This window comes from Kogia breviceps, chromosome 4 (assembly GCF_026419965.1).
Source record: "Kogia breviceps isolate mKogBre1 chromosome 4, mKogBre1 haplotype 1, whole genome shotgun sequence".
In the NCBI taxonomy this organism is placed as follows: domain Eukaryota; kingdom Metazoa; phylum Chordata; class Mammalia; order Artiodactyla; family Physeteridae; genus Kogia; species Kogia breviceps.
Genome location: NC_081313.1, coordinates 35118820 through 35142410, shown reverse-complemented (window position 1 = coordinate 35142410; position 23591 = coordinate 35118820). Strand labels below are relative to the sequence as shown.

At 37.8% G+C, this 23591-nt stretch overlaps 1 protein-coding gene and 1 long non-coding RNA gene across 5 annotated transcripts in view; one reads left to right on the top strand and one right to left on the bottom strand.

The window, feature by feature from the left end:
- The window catches only part of CCDC152 (coiled-coil domain containing 152), a 42794-nt gene extending 25132 nt beyond the window's left edge, over positions 1–17662 (bottom strand). The window contains exons 1-4 of one of the 3 annotated variants that reach the window (XM_067030936.1): positions 17599–17662; positions 13833–13926; positions 12001–12106; positions 5180–5248 (exon numbers count right to left, since the gene is read on the bottom strand). In XM_067030936.1, coding sequence (XP_066887037.1) covers positions 5180–5248; positions 12001–12106; positions 13833–13919 — 262 coding nt within the window. In that variant the 5' untranslated portion in view covers positions 13920–13926; positions 17599–17662. Of the gene's footprint in view, positions 1–5179; positions 5249–12000; positions 12107–13832; positions 13927–17383; positions 17519–17598 lie in introns of those variants that run through there. The other 2 variants (XM_059060926.2, XM_067030937.1) reach the window with 2 other exon arrangements.
- The window catches only part of LOC136793988 (uncharacterized), a 109928-nt gene that overhangs the window by 11665 nt on the left and 74672 nt on the right, over positions 1–23591 (top strand). The gene's annotated exons all lie outside the window — the stretch shown is intronic.

Below are 23591 nucleotides of genomic sequence, written 5' to 3'. Positions count from 1 at the left end.
AGCAACGAAGGCCCAATGAGGCCAAAATGAAAAAAATATTAAATAAATTTATTTAAAAAAAGATGAGCGTGTACATCCCAATTCATGTTTAGTTATTTATAACATATATGTGTATATATATATACTATTTTCTAATTGTATATAACTCTTAAAACAGATAAAATAGGAGTAAAAAAGGTGAACTAAAGAGGAAAAATGTTAATTTATTCTAATATTATTTAAAGTACTGTTATAAAATTTTAAAATTATTGAATCATTATTATTATTTACATTTTAGTGAAACAATGGAACTGAAAATGCATCAATAGTTTTTACAATGTTGATTTAACTCTTCAAAGTCTGGTTTTCTTATTCAGATTGTTTTGATACTTGGTTTTAATGGAATAAACTCATCACTGGCTGCGCTTACTAAATCACAATACAGTCATTCCTGCGTACCCGTGGGGGATTGGTTCCAGGACTCCCTGTGGGTACCAAAATTCATGGATACTCAGATCTCTTATATAAAATGGCATAATATTTGCATATAACCTATGCATATCCTTCTGTATATTTTTTATCTCTAGATTACTTATAATGCCTAATACAATGTAAATGCTATGTAAATAGCTATTAGCCCTTGGCAAATTCAAGTTTTGCTTTTTTGGAACTTTCTGAATTATTTTTTCAAGTATTTTCTACCTAGGTTGGTTGAACCCATGGATGCAGGGCCTGCAGATATGGAGGACCTACTGTATTCGTTTTTCAATCCCAAACACCAATTATGCAAAAGTGATTGTTTTTGAAATTTTGTCAAAATCCATCTTCTTTGTTGTTTTTATAAGCCTCTCTAAAGATTTTTAAAAACAAACAAACAAACATTTAATGAAAGGGTTCAAAATCACTGAGAATCATTGAAAAATTTTTATTGAATTTAGCATTTCTATGCCAAATTTAATATGCAGGTGAGAATATTTATTTATTTATTTTTTTTGTGGTACGCGGGCCTCTCACTGTTGTGGCCTCTCCCGTTGCGGAGCACAGGCTCCCGACGCACAGGCTCAGAGGCCATGGCTCACGGGCCCAGCCGCTCCGCGGCATGTGGGATCTTCCCGGACCCGGGCACGAACCCGTGTCTCCTGCATCGGCAGGCGGATTCTCAACCACTGCGCCACCAGGGAAGCCCAGGTGAGAATATTTAAAGTTGACACTTTCGGCTCCCAAATCACTTAATGATAGAACCATTTCCAAATATTCATTTGAAAACAGTCTTGCTATAGATTAATTTTCTCCCAAAGGCAGTTACTTGGCTACCATTGGCTGACATTTCATCAGGTATGATAGATTTTCATAATTTTTAACTTTTTAATATGTCTGATGAACTTGTACAAGGGTAGCAAGTAACAGCTCTGCTACTTTCTTATTCTTGACTGTTTGTGTTATTAGTATTACTGTCAAATGTGTTTTATTTCTTAAAGCTACTGTGTATTTTGAAAGGATTAGTTTGATCATAAGTAGCTAATATAATATATAAACCCTCTTAACCAGGTACATGTAAACTGTACTCCATGTCAATACACTGAGACTGGAGAAAAAATAAAGATGCAACTGTTTAGTTTTAGAACTCCCACTCTCCTTGGGAGAAGAGGAATCTTGTGCATTATAAATGATGCATAACTGACATACAGAAAGAGTAAGGAATAACATTCCACTATTAAATTTTCATCAAATTATTTGCCTTGATTTTTAGATAAAAATAAATGTAAATAGGAATTTCATTGTTTTCTTTCTGCATCTCAATGGATCATCTTTTACATAGCCCATAAGCCCCTACTGAAAAGATTGATGGATGAGAGTAAAGGGAGGTATCATTTCTCTTACAGTGGTAGAAGAAACTCTTAAGCCTAGAGGGTAGTTGATTCACTAGTTCAATAATGCTGTCAAGAAACCATGTCTTTTTAGTCTTTTCTTCCTGCTATCCTCAAGCTGTCATAATTTTCAAGCTGAAAGCAAAGAGTCTGCAACAATTTCAGGCATTATATGCAGACTTATCAACAACTAGAAGAAAACATTTTTTTGGAAGAGAGGAAAATTATTCCAGTAGCCCTCTGTTGGAGTTGGGGTGTAATTAGCTTCCACTGAGGCATATGATTGTGTGGATGAAGAATGGATGTCAGAAGAAAAAAATCAGGTTTTTATTAAGAAGAGGAAATACTTTCTCGGGAGGCAGACATTTGTAACCACTGTAGCCTAGATAAGCAAATTAACCATACAATCTTGAAAATCAAATGGATGAAAGAGAAGAAAGACAGGTAGTTCATCTATCACTTTGCCCCAACCAAGGCCTGTAGAAACACTGGAAAAAAGAAATCAATGAATCGCTATTTCTTCCTGAGAGACAGCATAGGATATCTATTTTCAGAAATGGGTTATTAAAAAATTTGTACTACCATATCTGTGAAAAGATGGTGCTCTTGACCATTGGTTGATATTTGATTTCCTCTGACAAAGAAATAACATTTAACATATTCATTTTTGAATTATAATTGAGTTTCTGGGACTTCAAAGTATTTAACATTAATTTCTGGTAGATGTTTTATTTGAACAAAATACTGGAAAGCGTTAAATACCATTTGAATCCTGTAAAGGATTTTGAACATACACAGTTTTTTAAAAGTGGTTGTTCTGAGCCATCAGCATTGAGATGGACAAATGAAAGCCCAAACCAGGTGTGGGATGGGGATCAAATGCTGGGAAAAAATGAGCAGAATGCTAGAACCAAGTAAAGTGAAAATCTAATGGACAAATGGCGATCAGACGTCTGCAGGAATTAACCAAAAGAAAAGATATTGGAGATGGTATGGTTCCCTACCTATCACCCTTCTTGATCTCCAGAATAGCTTTAGTGATGTATTAATATGGAAATGAGTCCTTTATGTACTGCAGATGCTGTTTGACAATGTAAGTGTGAAGTCTTCTTATACAATTTCTATATTTGTTTCATCAACACTTAAGGAAATATTTTAAGGGAGAGCGATGGGGAAAAAGTAAGAACTAATAATAATTCTTTAAAAAAGATACATCTCAATTAGAATATTATAAAGACTATAAGGAATAACATGTCAAATCAAATAAATAGCATATAAGATCACCACTGTATCTCACCTACATATGTAAAGTTGTTTCTTTGTGATAAAAGCAGAGGACTAAGATGAAAAATTCCTGTTTGATGTGAGTTTTATGTTGGAAGAGACCTTGGAGGCAATTTAGTCTAAACTCCAATATAGAAGAGGAACATCCCACTAAAACTGCACTGTAGCTAAATCAGAACAGGACAAAACACTAGGTTGCTTCATTTTGTAAATGGTAGGCCTATTGATTGGGTTAGCATGACTAGCAAAAATAAGATAAGCTGAATGTGTTGGCTTCATTTACACAAACATAGCCTTAGTTTATGACAAAAATTAAAATGTAAACTAAACTATCACTGAAGTTTGAATAGAATACTCATCATGTGATTACTAGTAATACCCATCTTTCAAAACTGAACACAGGGTTATTAGACCAAGAATACTACTGAGGATAAATATACTTCTAACCTTTCAAAAGTAATGGAATTATTATAATCAATTATAAAACCCTGATGTCCTTGTCAGGATATGACTGAATTGTTCTGTTCAGCATGACATTTCTTAGTTCACAATTATTTAGGAAGTATTATTAAGTAGTAAGGAGTCCAGCCCTTAGCTGACGAACTTAACAAGACCAAATTAAGAGAAATTTGCTGTCAGAGATGTAATAACTCTATTCTTTTTTTTTAAACATCTTTATTGGAGTATAATTGCTTCACAATGGTGTGTTAGTTTCTGCTTCATAACAAAGTGAATCAGCTATACATATACATATATCCCCATATCTCCTCCCTCTTGTGTCTCCCTCCCACCCTCCCTATCCCACCCCTCTAGGTGGTCACAAAGCACTGAGCTGATCTCCCTGTGCTATGCGGCTGCTTCCCACTAGCTATCTATTTCACATTTGGTAGTATATATAAGTCCATGCCACTCTCTCACTTCGTCCCAGCTTACCCTTCCCCCTCCCCACGTCCTCAAGTCCCTTCTCTACATATCCGTCTTTATTCCTGTCCTGCCCCTAGGTTCTTCAGAACCTTTTTTTTTTTGATTCCCTATATATGTGTTAGCATACGGTATTTGTTTTTCTCTTTCTGATTTACTTCACTCTGTATGACAGACTCTAGGTCCATTCACCTCACTGCAAATAACTCAATTTTGTTTCTTTTTATGGCTGAGTAATATTCCATTGTATATATGTGTCACATCTTTATCCATTCATCTGTCGATGGACACTTAGATTGCTTCCATGTCAAGGCAATTGTAAACAGAGCTGCAATGAACATTGTGGTACATGACTCTTTTTGAATTATGCTTTTCTCAGGGTATATGCCCAGTAGTGGGATTGCTGGGTCGTATGGTAGTTCTGTTTTTAGTTTTTTAAGGAACCTCCATACTGTTCTCCATAGTGGCTGTATCAATTTACATTCCCACCAACAGTGCAAGAGTGTTCCCTTTTCTCCACACCCTCTCCAGCATTTATTGTTTCTAGATATTTTGACTGGTGTGAGGTGATACCTCATTGTAGTTTTGATTTGCATTTCTCTAATGATTAGTGATGTTGAGCATTCTTTCATGTGTTTGTTGGCAATCTGGATATCTTCTTTGGAGAAATGTCTATTTAGGTCTTCTGCCCATTTTTGGACTGGGTTGTTTGTTTTTTTGATATTGAGCTGCAACGAGCTGCTTGTAAATTTTGGAGATTAATCCTTTGTCAGTTGCTTCATTTGCAAATATTTCCTCCCATTCTGAGGGTTGTCTTTTCGTTTTGTTTATGAAAACTCTCTATTTTTTTTTTTTTTTTTTTTTTTTTTGTGGTATGCAGGCCTCTCACTGTTGTGGCCTCTCCCATTGCGGAGCACAGGCTCCGGACGCACAGGCTCAGTGGCCATGGCTCACGGGCCCAGCTGCTCCGTGGCATGTGGGATCTTCCCGGACCGGTGCATGAACCCGTGTCCCTTGCATTGGCAGGCGGATTCTCAACACTGCGCCACCAGGGAAGCCCAAAACTCTTCTTAAAGGTGCTTAAATATATCATATTTTTTTAGATTTCACTTTTTTTTCTAACTTACCTTTCAAATTATGTTGATATTCAATGGTCTGTTGTAGCCCTTTTATCATATTATGAAGAGTAGCACATTCTAAAACATAAAAGATAAATTTATTTGAATATTATTTGCTTTCATTTTGGAATTATTATCTCAAAGTTGAGATACTTAAAATAATATTTAATTGACAATTATGAGACCTAATAAAGCAACCAGATATCTCAAAATAATTTATATAATAAATACTTTTTAAGCACTCTTTAAGTCAAATGCACTCCAGGATTTAGTAATGAGTTTTCTAAGGCACGATAAACCCAGTTTGTAGGGATTCCCCACCATGTGACTTAGCAACATCTGCCGTAGAAGTAAGGCACATTTGGACATGTCTGGAGAACTATGAGGTGTGTATCCAAGTGAATTTTCCATAAAAGAACATTCTAAGGAAAGAGAGTCAAGGAACATTAAGTTCTGTTCAAAAATAGAGCTGATGAGGTGTCATTTGGGAGAAGATAATGCTTTTCTTCCTCACTGTCCTCTAACCTGTCGTCTTTGCCTGAGTCCTAGAGCAAGGGAGTAGCAATAAAAGGAGTAAAAACTCAATGTGCTGAGTTACAAGGCATCAGCAACTTTGGTGCCAATGTCTTCTTGCATAATGGGAGATGGAACCTCCTTTGCAAGCATTAGTGCCCTGACATGTGCATATAAGCTTTCAGTATACCCTTGGTTATCACCAGCAACAGCTGATGGTAGCAACAGTGGTGGAAACTTCTGTAACTTTAATCAGTCCACTTGGCCGTAAGCTCCAGGATAGCAGGGACTATTTTCTTTTTTGTTTACTATTTCTCCCTAGTACTTAGAACAGTTGTGGTCCATAATAGTCTTTCCATAAATATTTGTTAAGTGATTGATTTATTGACAGGCAATATCATAGTAAGAAAGGAATAAGTGGAGAAACTGTGGTGTGAAAATAATATTGTATTGATATTCAAAGTGCTTTGCAAATATTAAATCATTTAACCCTCTTAACACTATGACATTGGTCCCAGTATTTGCCTCATTTTACATATGAGGAAATTGATACGCAGAAGTTTAGCAAATTATCCAGAGTTATAAATAGTAGATGGTAGAGCTACAACATGAACTCCAGCAGTCCAGCACCAAAGTCAATGATTCTAACTACTTTACTACCACCAAGAAGACCGGCGCAAGACCACTTCTTCAGAGTAAGTTGAGTAGGTGGGAGGCCCTGGAAAGAGGGCAAGAACAGAGCCAGAGACAGACTCCGTGATAGTTATTGCTATCACATTTTTACTATAAATTTGAGAAACCCAGGTTGTACTAGTTTAAGTTTATAATTATACTAGCTAATTATATAATGATGAAAACTTCATAAAGATAACAATATTTTTAAAAAGAAAGATTAGGGCAATTTCATTCTTTTTTTTTTTTTTTTTTTTTTTTTTTTGCGGTACCTGGGCCTCTCACTGTTGTGGCCTCTCCCGTTGCGGAGCACAGGCTCCGGACGCGCAGGCTCAGCGGCCATGGCTCACGGGCCCAACCGCTCCGCAGCATGCGGGATCCTCCCGGTCCGGGGCACGGACCCGCGTCCCCTGCATGAGCAGGCGGACTCCCAACCACTGCACCACCAGGGAAGCCTGCAATTTCATTCTTATGTGCTTGGCTTAACAGCTAATAAATATTGAACCTTATGCTCTTTCTGTTTTAGAATCCCACGGCCGATATTCAGGCACTATGCATTAGTGTGACACACTGACTCGTTTCCATTTTAGTTGGGTATCTGTTTTGATGGTTAAATATTAAATACCACATTTGTGTCTAACAATAAAAATTGTCTAGGTATAATAAAGTACTATTATTGAATGTTTACCCTGCCAGGCACTACACTAAGTACATTATAAACATCATAATCAGTATTCCATCTGATATTGAGAAGTTGGTATAATTACTGTGATTTTGCAAAGGGAGGAAGTCACCCATAGAGGTCTGGTTACTTAACAAAGATTCCACAGTATATGGAAGGTCTAGTTTTGAACATAGGTTTTTCGCATTTCAAATCCTGTGCTCTTAATTCAGTACTTCCTCAGGAATTGTAGGAAATGCTGATGAAACCATGAAATTTGGAATCAGAGGAACCAGGTTAGAGTTTTCTTTACTTTGTAGCTATGACACTCTGGCTAAGCTACTATTCTCAAATATTAGACTGTTTTGACAAACAAATGAAAAAATATACTTTCTAATTCACTCTCAAATATTCAACATTGTTATTGTTGTTGTTACTATTCCTCTCCTCTGTGTTCCATAACAATTTGTATATATTGCTTTTCTCCATTGTTCACATTACATTTTAGTTATTTGTGGTTTCTCCCACTAGACAGTGAACTCTTTCAGGTAAAGATATTCATTTTGATATTCCTTGCTTCTAAAGTGGTAACTATTTCATAGGTGTTCAATAGTTTTTGTATTTATTAAGTGAAAGAACCAGTACTGTGAGGGGAGAATTCAAAACTTCACCTTTCAGTTAGAGGTCCTGCACTCAGTCTCCATGTACTTTTTTCAACTACACTAATAGAAATGAAAGTATTTTGTAGAAGTTAAAATCTTTATGCAAGTATAAGGTTCTTCTCCTCCCCATTCCCCCTCTAACTTCCCCACCACCAACTCAGACAAAGTTCCCACCATCATCCATTTTTTTTCTCTTGCTGTTTCCCAGTAATAGAATGATGGTTAAGTGACAACTAACATTACCTACTTCATGTATGGTACTGTGTTAGCTGCTACAATTAAAAATGGAGGCATAGATCCTGCCATCACTTGTCTTTGTGCGTTTAAAAGCATGAATCCAGGGCTTCCCTGGTGGCGCAGTGGTTGAGAGTCCGCCTGCCGATGCAGGGGACGCGGGTTCATGCCCCGGTCCGGGAAGATCCCACATGCCGCAGAGCGGCTGGGCCCGTGAGCCATGGCCGCTGAGCCTGCGCGTCTGGAGCCTGTGCTCCGCAACGAGAGATGCCACAACAGCGAGAGGCCCGCGTACCACAAAAAAAAAAAAAAAAAAAAAAAAGCATGAATCCAGCATTTATGAAATATGGTACCTCAGTAATCAGCAAATTGAAAACAGAGCCCTGAAACTGAAAGTATACTGAATGTTCCCAAAATGTGTATTTTCAAATTTAGAACACAAGGTGGCTCTCTCAACACACTTTTTTTTTTAAAACAAAGGAAACTGGCTCAATAAGGAATTCTTCAAAAGGTATCAATAGAATACCATTCATTATTTTAGAATAATAGCTTTTAATTCTCTTTGCAAATCTTTACCTGCATTATCATTTCTGTTGGACTTTACAGTGTAATTTGAAGTATACTATCCTATCCAATTTTTAAAAACTAGAGCTCAGAATATTAAGCTACTGCTTATACTGTATAATTCAGTAAGTCAGTGATTATTTTGAGGTCACATTTAGGCTCTATCATTAACAAACAATTTGGGCATTAATATCTATTTCATAAAGCAGTTGTAAATATTAAATACAATTATGTATGAAAAGGTTTTTTTTAATAGTATATGATCCTCAATATCGATATTATACCATCTTGAGCTGGCAAAGACATTGTTTACCTGGTATCAAGTGAAGAAAATAAAATATCAAGATATCATTCTTTATTGTTGAACAAGTCCAATCATTATATGTAGTTTGTTCTTCCTCTCTAAGTGAATTAGTACACATTTTGCTTTCTAAGATATCATTCTCACTTGTTCTTTCACTTCTACTGCATATTATTCAGCAAAAAGGCTATTAGATTTAGAATAAGTATAACTGAATTTTAAAGAAGTATTTGATTATGTTTTTCAAGTAATACATACACATGAAACACAAGTTTAGTGAAAAGTGACTGTCTCGCCAATCTCTGACCCCAAACTAAACAGTTTCCCTGCCCTCAAAGCAAGCACTGTTACCGGGACATTGTTTATCTTTCCGGAGATATACAAACATATAGGGGAGAGGGTGTTTGTGTGTGCATTAAGATATATTTTTATAAAAATGATAATATACTGTTGTGTACATTGTTGCTTTCATTTACTATATGTGGGAGATTATGTTATATCATATAAAGGTACTTCTTTTTTTTATCAGTTACATAGTATTTCATTAAATAAACATACCATCATACCATAATTTATTTAACCAGATATCCACTGATAGATGTCACTCTTGGAAAGACTTTCTCAGTTCTTAAAAACATAAAAACAAAACCCCCTATATTCTCTTCCAGTTTTTTTTTTGTGGCTTCATATTTTGACCTTTAGTTAACTTAATTTTTTAGAGCAGTTTTATATGTACAGAAAAATTGGGAAGATATTACAGAGAGTTGCCAAATATTCTATACCTGGTTTCCCCTGTTATTAACATCTTACTTTTAGTACAGTATGTTTTCTATAATTAATGAACCAATGTTGATACACTATTATTAACTAAAAGCTATTCTTTATTCTGATTTTCTTAATTTTTACCTAATGTCCTTTTTCTGTTCTACGATTTCATCCACAATACCACATTACATTTAGATGTCATGTCTTCCTTGTGTCCTTGTGTCCTTTGCTGTGATAGTTTCTCAGAGTTTTCTTGTTTTTGATGACCTTAACAGTTTTGCAGAGTACTGGCCAGGTATTTTGTAGCATGTCCCTCTATGTGAATCTGTCTGATGCTTATCTCATGATTAGATGAAGTTACGGGGGGGAAGAACATAGAGGTGAAGTGCCATTTTCATCACATCATAACAAAGGTACATACTATCAACATTACACCAAGTTGACCTTGATTACTTGCCTTAGGTCGTGTATGTCAGATTTTTCCACTATATAGTTAACTCTCCACCACCTCCTTTTCCATTCTGTATGTTTCCCTATAGTGAAGAAAGTCACTATACACAGCCCACACCTGATGAGTGGGGTGTTATGATATACTTCCTTGAGGCCAAGACACTTATATAAGTTATTTGGAATTCTGCAGAGATTTATCTCTTCACCCCCATTTATTTATTTATTTAATCATTTATTTTTATCAGTATGTACTCATGGATATTTATTATATACTTTGAGTTATAATCCAATACTACCTTATCTATTTTGTTGCTCAAATTGTTCCAGCTTTGGTTATTGAGAACTTTTTCACTTGGGTCCTTTATCCCTTTAACATACCCCTATCATTGTGGAATTTTTTTTTTTTTTCTTTTTGAGCACTTTCTTATTTTCTGGTACTACAAGATGCTTTAGGCTCATCTTATATATTTCTTCCCCCAGTTTTAGAATCAACCATTTCTTCAAGGAACCCTGGTTCCTTTTATTATAAGATGGTATTAGAAACCAAGATCTTGGTGCTAGGTTCGTTTGTTCCTACTGATTTTTATGCCCTCTCAGTTGACGTAGTGAGGAATTATATGTATACAGCTTCTTCTTCTTTTTTTCTTTTTCTGATGCCCAACTCTTTGTTAGTAAGGACCCTCGGTCTGGCAAAGGGAAGGCTGGGATGGAAAGGACTAGCATCCGTCTAGGGGGATCTTCCTGGTTATCAGGCGGCTTCTGCACGCAGGTGTAGAGGAAATACCTTATGGATGAGACCCCCACAGAGGGCAGCGCTGTGACTGGCAAGCAGCAGAGGTAGGAGGGGAGCCCTAGGCTCAGCTGGCCTCCTGGGACAGCAGGGCTTCCATGCTGGGCACAGACGCACCTTTGGGGAACTTCTCTAACTTCCAGGCAACATCTTTGCCACACACAGAGCCCAGGTGATGAGCTTGGAATCTGTTGAAAACAGTGGTTGTCAGCGGGCTAGGGCAAGGCCTTCCACAGGAATGCGCAAAGCAGGTGCATCTGCGTGCCGTTCATCACACACTTCTGGAAAAGCGTGACCATCTCTGATGAGCTTGAGGGAATTCAGGGTCTCTTGGTACTTGGTGTTCTCCGGATGCCTGGAACTGGTTGCATGGGAAGCCCAGCACTACCAGGCCTGGGGCAAAGTTGCCACTGCTGGTTCATCTGAGTGCAGTCTCAGACCTTTGTGCCGCAGAGCAATGCCGCTTTCTCAATGAGTAGCACCGTGCCAGGCTGGGTGCCCAGGCTCCTAGGCTCCCTGAGGGCTAACGGGTGCACAGAGAAGATGTAGAGCAAGGAGGCAGTGGGGATGGCGGCTGCTGGGAGCTGAGCAGAGCACATGGTGTGGACGTCCAAGAAGCGAGGGGAGAGCTTCAGACTAGGACAGCCCATTTTTCACACTAAAATTTTTGACCCATCTGACATTTCTTCTGGTGTAATTGTGAGGCAGGAATTCAACTGTACTTTTTCCATGTGTTTGAAGACCTGGACTGAGCCTTGGATTTGCCATTTCTTTTTTTAAGTTTTTTTGATGTAGACCATTTTTTTAAAAAGCCTATTGAATTTGTTACAATATTGCTTCTGTTTTATGTTTTTGGTTTTTTGGCTGCGAGGCATGTAGGACCTTAGCTCCCCGACCAGGGATAGAACCTGCACACCCTGCGTTGGAAGGCGAAGTCTTAACCACTGGACCGCCAAATGCAGGGAAGTCCCTGGATTCGCCATTTCTTAGCTGACTGGACTCAGACAGATTACCTTCTTTTGTTCATGTTTCTTCATTACTGAGGTGGAATAGTAATACCAGTCCTATCTGTCTTTCAGGTTTATATTAAGGATAAAATGAAATGATAGTCTGGAAAGTTCTATGTGAATTTAAAATATTTTACAAATGTAAAATCACTGTTACAGCAAAAAGCACACTCATTAGAATTACTATTTCTGTAGGCAGCAAAGAACTAACCTTCTTTAATTGCGACCTCCTTTGTTTGCATTACTTTCAACAAACAGTTAGCTTTTTCCAACTGCATATCCAGTATATTGTTCTTTCCACTGTTTTCTATCATCCTCTATAGAAGAAACAGAATACATATTATCACTAAATCAATGCTGCTGTTTTGATTTTTTTTTTAACCTAAGGATATGAAGACTAATGAAAATACAAACCATTTAATACCCGAGAGTCTAATAATTAAGCCTGGCATATATTTTTAAATAAGCCAACTTTCTAATTTATCTTCAATTTAAAGAGTAACATGGTAAAAAGTTAAAACAGATGAACACTTATGAAAAGTTATAAAAAGTAAAATTATGATCTAATTTGAACCTCCTTCTTTCCGACTATTCAACCTCCAGTCCTTCGAATGATAATTCCTTATAAATTTTTCCAAAATATTTTATGACTATACAACTATAGGAAAGCGTCATATTATACTCTGTTCTGTACCTTGGATGTTCCACTTAGTACTATTTTCTTGAAGATGATGTCACATAAGCACATAAAGGTCTACCTCATTCTTTTTAACAGCTGCATTGTTTCATTCATGAATATAATTTATTTAAATAGTTCCCTATTGAGGAAAATTTGTGCTGTTCCCACTTTTTTGCTATTATAGACAATGAATAAATATTCTTGAACATATCTCTTTGATATCTTTGTGAATAGTGTAATAGCTGCCATGTATCCTTCAAGCACCTTCAAAAATCATCAATTCATGACCTGTCCTGTATCATCTATACCTCTACCCAACCCCTAGTCTCACCACTTTTGAATTTATCTCAGAGCAACTACTTGACATTATATTATTCCATCCATAAATATTATCATTTATATGCATCTCTAAGAGATGACTCAAAAATACAATCACAATACCATTATACATCAAAAAGTGAACAATATTACTTATTTAAAATGTCTAAGAATATAAGAGCTAATTCCAAATTAATCTTCAAATACCTTGTACAAATTCCTCTCCCACCAAAGTGCTTATTTCCTTCTCTTTCTCTTACTTTGGTCAGAATCACTTGGTTAAGAAAACCCAAGTTCATTGTTGAAAAAAAAGCCCATGTTATCTCAAAATACCCATCGTCATGAAAATTCTTTCATTATGGCAGTACTACATTGTACAGAGGAAAAGAAGGAATAGAGAAGGATGATAAGAAAAGGAGAGAAAATAGAAGTAGGTATTATTCCCGCTCCTATTCCTGTTTCACAAATCCACCTCCCAAGTCTTTAATTTATCCATCTACATTTCTCAACAGCTATTCCTACTCCTCTCCCAGACTGAGGAGGAGAGAAAAAGCCTAATATATACTTGTGGGTATGGTCTTCCATGTAATTTGTCCAGAGTTGGGGAGGGGGACTTTAAACAAGTCTGCTTTTAGGCAAAAGAGAAGAAAAAGTGAACAAATAAAATAGGAAAGACTAAAAAAATTAAGAGTTAGTCATAATGGCAAGAGATTGAGGATTGAGTCTACTTCAATTCTTACTAAACCATTCTTGAATTTATGGACATCCTGGGTACTTACACATGTATTTCCCCTTTAAGTTTAGCAAAAGTGTATCGATTATTCATTCCCTTGCCCCCAAAACATTTTGATGTATTAGTATAAATGAGCCAAAACAACATTTTAAATACAGATTTTAAAAATGAGGGAGTGTCTTAGCAAAATTCATTTCCATTATTTTTACCTTGCTTATTTTTTTGTACATTTTTTTTCTTCCCAACTCCCTCCATTGGCAAAATCTGTTCCACTTTTCCTTATATTCTACAACTGTTTGATATCATTACATACCTTTTCTATCTGTGAGAAGTCATTTATAAGTTTGTCAATATTCACATTGCTAATCTTTTTCATACATCCTTCACTGCTTTGATTCATATCTAAACTAATGAAGAGTAGATAGTGTTAAAACAAACAAACAAACAATATACAAAGCATATAATAGTGGCAATAGCTCAAATACTAAAGTTTCTGTACTCCACTCATGGAGTACCTACTTGAGCTCCATTGCACTCAGAGAATTTTTATTATACCCCCAGTATGAACCATGATCAAATGAATTAAGGCTTCTCCACTCCTCTCCACACCCACACCAGCCAAGTTTTCTCTAAACCAATCTAAAATTAATGCAATGATATGTGCATATGTAGAAATTATTTGTCCCTATTACACAAAAAACAAATTATGCCACTGTTCAACACTCATCTGTTTGCCATCAGTATGGCTGTACTTAAAATTTGATGCATTACTAAATCTGATGCATGACTTTTAAATATAGGTATTCTCAATTTAAGATGTTTATAATATTTAATTATCATGCCACAAATATTTTTTGCTGCATTTCTTGGTAGTCTGCCTGTTGCTACGAATTGAACTGTGTCACCTCCAAAATTCTTTTTTTTTTTTAAACTTCTTTATTGGAGTATAATTGCTTTACAATGGTGTGTTAGTTTCTGCTTTACAACAAAGTGAATCAGTTATACATATACATATGTTCCCATTATCTCTTCCCTCTTGCGTCTCTATGTTGAAGCTCTAAACTCCACTGTGAGTGTATTTGGAGATAGAATCTTTAGGTGATAATTAAGGTTAATTAAGGATAATTAAGGAATGAAGTCATAAAGGTGGGGCCCTAATCTAATGGGACTATGGCCTTATAAGAAGAGGAAGAGAGAGAGTGCTCTTGTTCTCTCTCCACATGTTCACACTGAGGATAGGCCTTGTGAGCACACAGTGAGATGGTGGTTGTCTGAAACCCAAGGAGAGAGCCCTCATGAGCTATCAAGCCTGCTGGCACCTTAATTTTGGACTTCCCAGCTTCCAGAACTATGAGAAAATAAATTTCTCTTGTTTAAGCCACTCAGCTATAGTATTTTGTTATAGCAGCCTGAGTAGACAATACAATTATTGAATATTTTTCATATTTTATATGGTAACTTGTTTGGTAAATAAAGGACATAAGGAAATTAATATGCTCAAAGCAATCACTAAGTATTTCTATTCTCTTATTTTGTATAAAAATACTTTGGGTTATAGCCAACTAACTGTTGAAGTGAAGAATGAGTTTCAGTTTTAGTTCTATGGAACCAATCACAAGAAATTCTGCAGAATTCCAGAGGTAAACTCATTTAGTTAAGATGGAGAAATTGACTTTTGCAAAACAGTAAGTATTTACATTTGAGGATGGGAGAGTGTCTAGAAGAATCAGGATTAATATAATCTAAAAGTATGAAATACTTGTCTTTAGACTTTTCTCTAGCAAAGAGGAAGGAGAAAATACAAATTTGAAATTTAGGTAATCTAGACTGAGGAAAGGGCATGTGCCAATGCCTGGTGTGTGAAAGTGGCAGTGACAAGTAGTCCAAAGTAAAGGTAAGTAAAATTCCTAAAGTAATTACTCAAAGTAATTTTGGGGATATATTGTTTAAAATGAGGTACACCAAAACATAGATATTGCTTGACAATTTGTTACTTCATAAAGAAATACAATTTCCTTCCTCTTTTTATATTGCATTAACAACTATTAGTGGTTTTCAATCTGAATTTTAGCTGTGTATTTTCAATTTATTGAATTATTATCCTCTGTATCACATATACTAGTAAAACTCTTCAATAGTTAAAACTTGATCCTTAAGACAGGAGACTAAATGTAATAGCAACCCATGATAAATGCAGTAAAATTCCTTTTGGGGTAAAGTTTAGAAATCATTATGATTTGATATACTGTTTTTGAGCTGTATACTGTTTTGATCTATAGGATAATCTGAAGTAGTTAATGATGTAAATCCTCCCTCTCAACTTTTTTTTTTAGTTCTTAACATTTCATTTTACCCCCCCGCCCCCCGCTCTTGGCAACCACAAGTCTGTTCTCTATGTCTGTGAGTCTGTTTTTGTTTTCTAGATAGGTTCATTTATGCTATATTTTAGATTCCACATACAAGTGATATCATATGGTATTTATCTTTCTCTTTCTGACTTCCTTCACTTAGTATGATAATCTCTAGTTGCATCCATGTTGCTGCAAATGGCATTATTTGGTTCTTTTGTATGGCTGAGTAGCATTCCATTGCATTTATGTTCCACATCTTTATCCATTCATCTGTTGATGGACATTTAGGTTGTTTCCATGTTTTGGCTATTGTAAATAGTGCTGCAATGAACATAGGGGTGCATGTGTCTTTTTGAATTATAGTTTTGTCTGGGTTTATGTCCAGGAGTGGGATTGCTGGATCATATGGTAATTGTTTTTAGTTTTCTGAGGAACCGCCACACTGTTTTCCATAGTGGCTGCACCATACATTCCCTCCAACAGTGTAGGAGCGTTCCCTTTTCTCCACAACCTCTTCAGCATTTTTTACTTGTAGACTTTTTAATGATGGCCATTCTGACTGGTGTGAGGTGATACCTCACTGAAGTTTTGATTTGCATTTCTCTAATAATTAGTGATGTTGAGCATCTTTTCATGTGCCTACTGGCCATCTGTATGTCTTCTTTGTAGTTCCTAACATTGTACTATTATTTTTAAATTTATTTATTTTAAATTATTTATTTTTGGCTGTGTTGGGTCTTTGTTGCTGCACACTTGCAGCGAGCGGGGCCTTCCCTTGCGCAGCTGGGGCTCTAGGAGCACAGACTTCAGTAGTTGTGACACACAGGCTTAATTGCTCCGCTGCATGTGGGATCTTCCCGGACCAGGGCTTGAACCCGTGTCCCCTGCATTAGCAGGCGGATTCTTAACCACTGCGCCACCAGGGAAGTCCTGTAGTTCCTAACGTTTTATATGAAAAAGGTTTTACTAGGGTTTTGTCTCAGAACGTGGCTCCTGAACTAAACGTATTTTAATTTGAGCTTGATTTTCTCCCAACTCCTCCCCGCTAATGAGACCCTTGAGGTGTTTTAAAACCATCACTAATATTATAAAACCATCCTTATAAAATCATCATTAACATTCCACTGGCTGTTATCACATGCTATTCCTTTTGTCACACTGGCCAAGCCATCTGATTGTTTCTAAGTGTCTTCATTGCCCCTCCTCCGATGTACGAAGGACAAGGTCAAGATCTTTTCAGTCTGTATGGTCTTCTTGCCCAGTGAACTAGGTGACAAGCTGGTGATTCAGGGATCGTCAATTCTTGGTGAGAAGCAGGGACTGACTTGTGACCTCCACAGCCCCAAATTCAACCATCGGCACAGTGGGTGGCGGCCCCATTTCCTTCCGTGCCCTTCTCCTGTGTCGCCGCCTTACCCTCGCCCCTACCCTGCTCAGGCCGGCCCGCAGCAGCCCAACGACAGGCTTGTGTTATCTCCCCACCCCCGCTCCTCGCCACCCTGCGTGAATTCACCCTCAGTCCTGAGGCCCGGGGATTCCAGTTTCCTCCACTCGCATCCTGCTGTCCTTAGGAGTCCAACTCTACAGCAGGACCAGCATCCTCAGGCGTGGGAGAAATGGCTGGGTCAGCACTCTGTTCTGAACCAGGAGACTGTGAGGAGGTGTTAAGTAAAGAATATTCACGGAAAAGGGAATTCCGAACCCGCCCACGAGAGGTCTGGAGCGTACCTGCTGTCTCCCACAGTTCCCTCAGTCTTCCCCCGCGCAGCTTCCTCCCGGTGCTGGTCCGCCCCTGACTACTGTCCCTTCCCCTGGAAGCGGGTTCCCCCAACAATGGGCCCGCCCTTCTCCTGGTCCCACCTGTGCTCTGCCCTGGGGCCCCTCCTCCAGCCTCACCTCCTTCAGCCTTACCTCCTTGGGCTTCTTAGGTATTTTCATGTAGTTTCTAGAATATGATTCAACACTTAGTGACTGTCAGATAAATAATTATTTCCTGAGCAAAGAATAAATCACATTGGGTTAAGTTTTGATTAATGAGTCAGCACTATTGAATACATAATAATCCATATTTATTCTAGCAACATAAAGTAGGCTTATAAAGTACCAGACACTATGCTAGGTGATGGAGATGAAAACGTGGATACAATGCATTCTGTGCAGTCCAGAGTCAGTTAATGGATATGATCTCTCTTCTACAGAGTTTTGTCTTGGTAGCTTAGTGGTTAAGGGCATGGGTTCTGCGTGGATCCAACCTGCAACTCTTTTATTTACCAACTGGGTGATCATGGGCAAGTTCTAAATTATACGTGCTTCAGCTTCTTTGCCTGTAAAATAGACATTAATTTAATGTCTACTTCATAGGGCTGTTGCAATGTTTAAATGAAATGATGCATTTTATAAGTGCATAATGCACTTCCTGGCATAAGGTAAGTGTTAAATATATTAATTATTATAATTAAATATTTTTTTCAATGACTGTTTGAAAGTATATCCACTGCCAACTTTGCCTTATCTACTTCTGTTTTTTTTTTTTGAGTAGGAGATGAGAGATTTATTTTCCTTAATTTGATTTTTCTATGAAACCCAAAATTTGGCATGCAGAAAAATGTAAACTATAATAGGATAATTTGTACTTTATTATTTGAAAGGTATTTTAGCATGGTGGCAAGAGAACTAGATGAAAGTGGGAAATGTGGCAGGGTGGAGGGGGGAAATCCTCTTCATGTTGCTAACCTGTTAGTAATTTGGGAAGGTTGGACTTCCCAAGTCTTTTTTTTTGTTTTTCATTTAAAAATAAGAGAGGTAGACTAAATAACAGAGATAAAATTTTAAGATTTTTAAACTAGTCTTATGATAAGACATTGCTCATCAAAACGTTTTGAAAATATCATTTTTTCATGTTTATTACCTCATTAATTTCACAAAATTCACACGGACACACACACATAATTTAATTTTTAAAGATCTTTCAAGAGATGAAACTTCTGGCTACCCAAGGAGGCTTTCCTTGACATTAGTAACAACACATAGGGATATTGAAAATGGCCTTTCAAATTGCTGGTTTTATCCAATTAGTGTGTATATATATATGTATATATATATATATATATATATATAAATAATGTTCTATGTCACTTGTATCATAATAGGCTACTTAAGCGCATTTTAAGATCAACCTAAAATGCTGCCTTCTCCATGATACATTCAGTGATCATATCAATCAACATGACCTACTTTTCCTTGCTCTATGCTTTTATTTTATTTAATATCTGTTTTTTTTTTTTGTTTTTGCGGTACGCGGGCCTCTCACTGTTGTGGCCTCTCCTGTTGTGGAGCACCGGCTCCGGACGCGCAGGCTCAGCAGCCATGGCTCACGGGCCCAGCCGCTCCGCGGCATGTGGGATCTTCCCGGACCAGTGCATGAACCCGTGTCCCCTGCATCAGCAGGAGGACTCTCAACCACTGCGCCACCAGGGAAGCCCTCTATGCTTTTATTACACTTTGGACCATGCTGGACTTCTTTGGCATTTGTTAGGGCTGTTTGAATTGAATTATCTTATCTCTCCTTCTCTCCTGTTGCATTATCTGCTCCTTGGAGAAAGAAATCGTGTGTGTGTGTGTTTGTGTGTGTGTGTGTGTGTGTGTGTGTGTGTGTGTGTATTTCTCCATAGTGCCAGCATAGTCAGAATAAATAAATGAATCAACATACCAGAAATAAATCATGAAAATTTAGCTTGAGTTTTCTAGTTTGAAATGAGTCATAAGCGTCTCTTCCAATTTATAGGTGTTAGCATTTTTTGGAAAGAATCCTAGTGAATTCGAGATATATCTGTCAATGAGAAACTATATGAGCTTCCCATGATTTCATCTTTAAAAAGGGAATGTCTTCACAGTTGTATTCACAGTTTTATTCATCAAATACCATCTGATTGAGAAACAGAATGGACTCATTGAACATTTGCTCAGAAACTGCCTGGAAAACTGTAAAAGAGAAATAACTTATGTTACTATGCCGTACTAACAAAGGGAGTGTAAAGAAAGTAATGTTAGAATCCATTAAAAAGTACCTTGATTTGGAAAAATAGACGCATATGCACCTACACAACTGAAAATAATTAGAAGCCCCTGATTTGTGTATGTAAGTATCTTAAGATGAATGATACATTGATGTTTTTCCAGGTTACAAACAACAGCATTTATTAATTGATTCCTAAATATTTAAGTACTTGCAAGGTACCAGCTACTGAGGGTCTAGGTGCTAAGGAGAGCAAGACAAATAAGACATTCTCCTTCTGCTTTGGAGCTTATGGTCTCACAGGACTGCTTTTTTAAGACCATCAGCACTTACCCATCTATTTATTCAAAAAATACATGTTGAACACCAATCTTGTTTGGGGATCTGTGAGAACACTAGAAATGAACAAAACAGACATGGTCCCTGACCCCAGAGGACCTACAGTGTAGAGACAGAGATAGATAATCAACAAATAAATAAAGGATAAATAAAAATTATAATAAGTGCAAGGAAAGGAACAAAAATCCATGATGTTGATTTAAAAAGTGAACAGGAGTTGCTTTAAGTATAGTGGTCTGGAAGTGTCTCAGAGCAGATAAGGTGAAAGCGAGACCTCAGTGGTACATCAAAATGTTAGCTGTGGGCAACAGATAAATACTAGGGTTGCTTTTTTTTTTCTTTCTTTTTTTTAAACCTCCTGCTTGCTCTCTTGGCACACTTCTTCCTGCTCTTATCTCTGTGTTTATCTGATTCCCTTATTTCAATATCTGCTATTGAACCATATTGTCCTGGTTTCAGTTGCAACTTCAGGTCCCAGTTCTGTGGCTCCCTGGTTCTCAGCATTGCCTGCAGTAATTGGGTAAAAGATACCCTGGGCACCAGGTCTATGACGCTATGAAACTATGTTGGACTCACCTCCATCCATCCTCATGTAGAGAGAGGAATTTGGACACGATCCCAGGATAAATCCTAAACCATGGAATACTTGGACTACTTTTCTTGAAACAATCAGCCTTATATATGTAAATATTCCATCTCTAAACAGGCTTCTGTTAAAAGTAGGATCATATAGCTAACTGGGCAGAATTTGTATTTTTGGTTGAGGACAGAAAGTACAAGTATTCTATTTAATTTATTAAGAAGAAGTCAGTATACTTTAGACAGTGAGCTTATGGTAAGGGTGACATATTTCCATGAAAATTAAGGAATCTAGCCACGTCTTAGTGGCTTGGTCTTCCATAGTTACTTGGAGGTGACTATGGGGTACTCTCAGGAGAAGTCAGATTTTTTCTCAAAATACAGTTTTAAGTCTGTACAAGTACATAAACAAATGATCCATGATTACTTTGATATCATAATGTAGCATGAGTTTAATGATTTGGGTCTAAAATATTCCTTTGCTCCCAGAGAAATCAACTTTTTCATAACATACCTTCTTAGTGATTACTCGGTTGGGGCTAGAGGGAATAAACAGACTTTTAGGCATACCTAGCTTCAATCCTGGATCCACACCTATGAGCTGTGTGATTCTAGGCAACTCAGTTTATCTCTCTTCCCCTTAGTTTCATAATTTTCAAATGGGAACAAACTTCTGAAGATTGTAGAAGAGCTAAAATGAGATATTATATCTTATCAAGGCAGGCTTAGAGTATGCCAGAAGTATTTGTTAAATGGATTAATGAACCAATGAACAGTGTTAGTTCCTGAATCAATAAGCTATTGTTGTGTAATAAACTACTCTAAAACTTAGTGGTTTGAAACAACCATTTATTTAGCTAATGCTATTTCAGGTCAGAAATTTAGAGTTGGCTTAGGGAGTAATTTTTCTAGTCTTGCCTGGGTTCCCTTATGTACCTGTGTTCAACTGTGGATTAAGTAAGTGGTGTAAGTGGCTTTGCTGGTCTTGATTGAGCTCTCTCATCTTGGGATGTGAGTTGGGATGGCTTTTCATTCTGTCACTTGGTCTCTCATCCTCAAGCAGGCTTGAACAGTCTTGTTCTCAGGGAGTGTCAGGATTTCAAGAGAGGAAGCAGAGGCATGCAAAGCTCTCTAGCAGGTGAGGCTCAACACTGCCCCCAACCACTTCCTCACCATTTTGTTGGGAAAAGTTCATTACAAGACCACCCAGATTCAAGTGGTGAAGGGACAGACTCCACCTCCTGATGGCAGGAGTTGCAAACAGGGTGAATACAGGAAAGGCAATAATTGCAGCCATTTTTCAAAACCCCCCCCCAAAAACCCAATAACTATCTTTAGGTATACCTGTCAAAATAAAATAGTTGTAGAATGCATACTTAAGTAAAGGGGATACATGGCCTGATGCATATAATAGTTAAGTTTAAGTCCAAGTTTAAATCCAAACTTGGAAGACATCTGCCAAATGATTTTTGTGTAAGAAAAATTGAAATTTGGTCATTAGTTCTAATAGTGGTTAGCAGAATGAAATGTCTTTTGAGGTAACTCCTAGTTTAACTGATCCAGGTAAAGGGGCATAAGTATCCTCCTAGGCAGTTGTAAATAATCAAGCAATATTAAAAAGAAATGGAGAAAATGAAGACTCAGTTGATTCTTAAAACAGAGCTAGGCTTCTGGTTCGAGGTGGCTGCTGTTGCAGGGTATACTATGGCAACTCAGGAAGCTAGTCAGAGGAGAGCAATGCTTTGGACTTGCCATCAGCTTATGATATAAGGGATTAAGTGTTGCAGAGACCCAGCCAGGAGGCCAACAGTGAGGCTTTTAGCTCTGAGGAATCCCCTTCTATTCCTTGCTCCTCTGATGTGGATCCAGCCATGTGGCTGACAGGGTCATTGTGCTCTGGCCTGGTGTCAGGCCTGAGCCTCAGGTGGGAGAGCCGAGTTCAGGACATTGGACCACCAGAGACCTCCCGGCCCCACATAATATCGATCGGTGAGAGCTTTTCCATGCATCTCCTTCTCAATGCTAACACCCAGCTCCACCCAACAGCCAACAAACTCCAGTGCTGGATGCCCCATGCCAAACAACTAACAAGACAGGAACTCAACCACACCCATTAGCAAAGAGGCTGCCTAAAATCATACTAAGTCCACAGACACCCCAAAACACACCACCGGATGCGGCCCTACCCATCAGAAAGATAATTTCCAGCCCCACTCACCAGAACACAGGCACCAGTCCCCTCCACCAGGAAGCCTACACAAGTCACTGAACCAACCTCACCCACTAGGAGCAGACACCAAAAACAATGGGAACTATGAACCTGCAGGCTGTGAAGAGGAGGCCCCAAACACAGTAAGTTAAACAAAATGAGGGCTTCCCTGGTGGTGCAGTGGTTGGGAGTCTGCCTGCCGATACAGGGGATGCGGGTTCATGCCCCGGTCCGGGAGTATCCCACGTGACACGGAGCGGCTGGGCCCATGAGCCATGGCCGCTGGGCCTGCGCGTCTGGAGCCTGTGCTCTGCAGTGGGAGAAGCCACAGCAGTGAGAGGCCCGTGTACCGCAAAAGAAAAAAAAAAAGAGAAGACAGAGAAATATGCAGCCAAAAAAGGAGCAAGGTAAAAACCCACCAGACTGAACAAATGAGGAGGAAAAAGGGAGTATACCTGAAAAAGAATTTAGAGTAATGATAGTAAAGATGATCCAAAATCTTGGAAATAGAATGGAGAAAATACAAGAAACATTTAACAAGGATCTAGAATAATTAAAGAGCAAACAAACAATGATGAA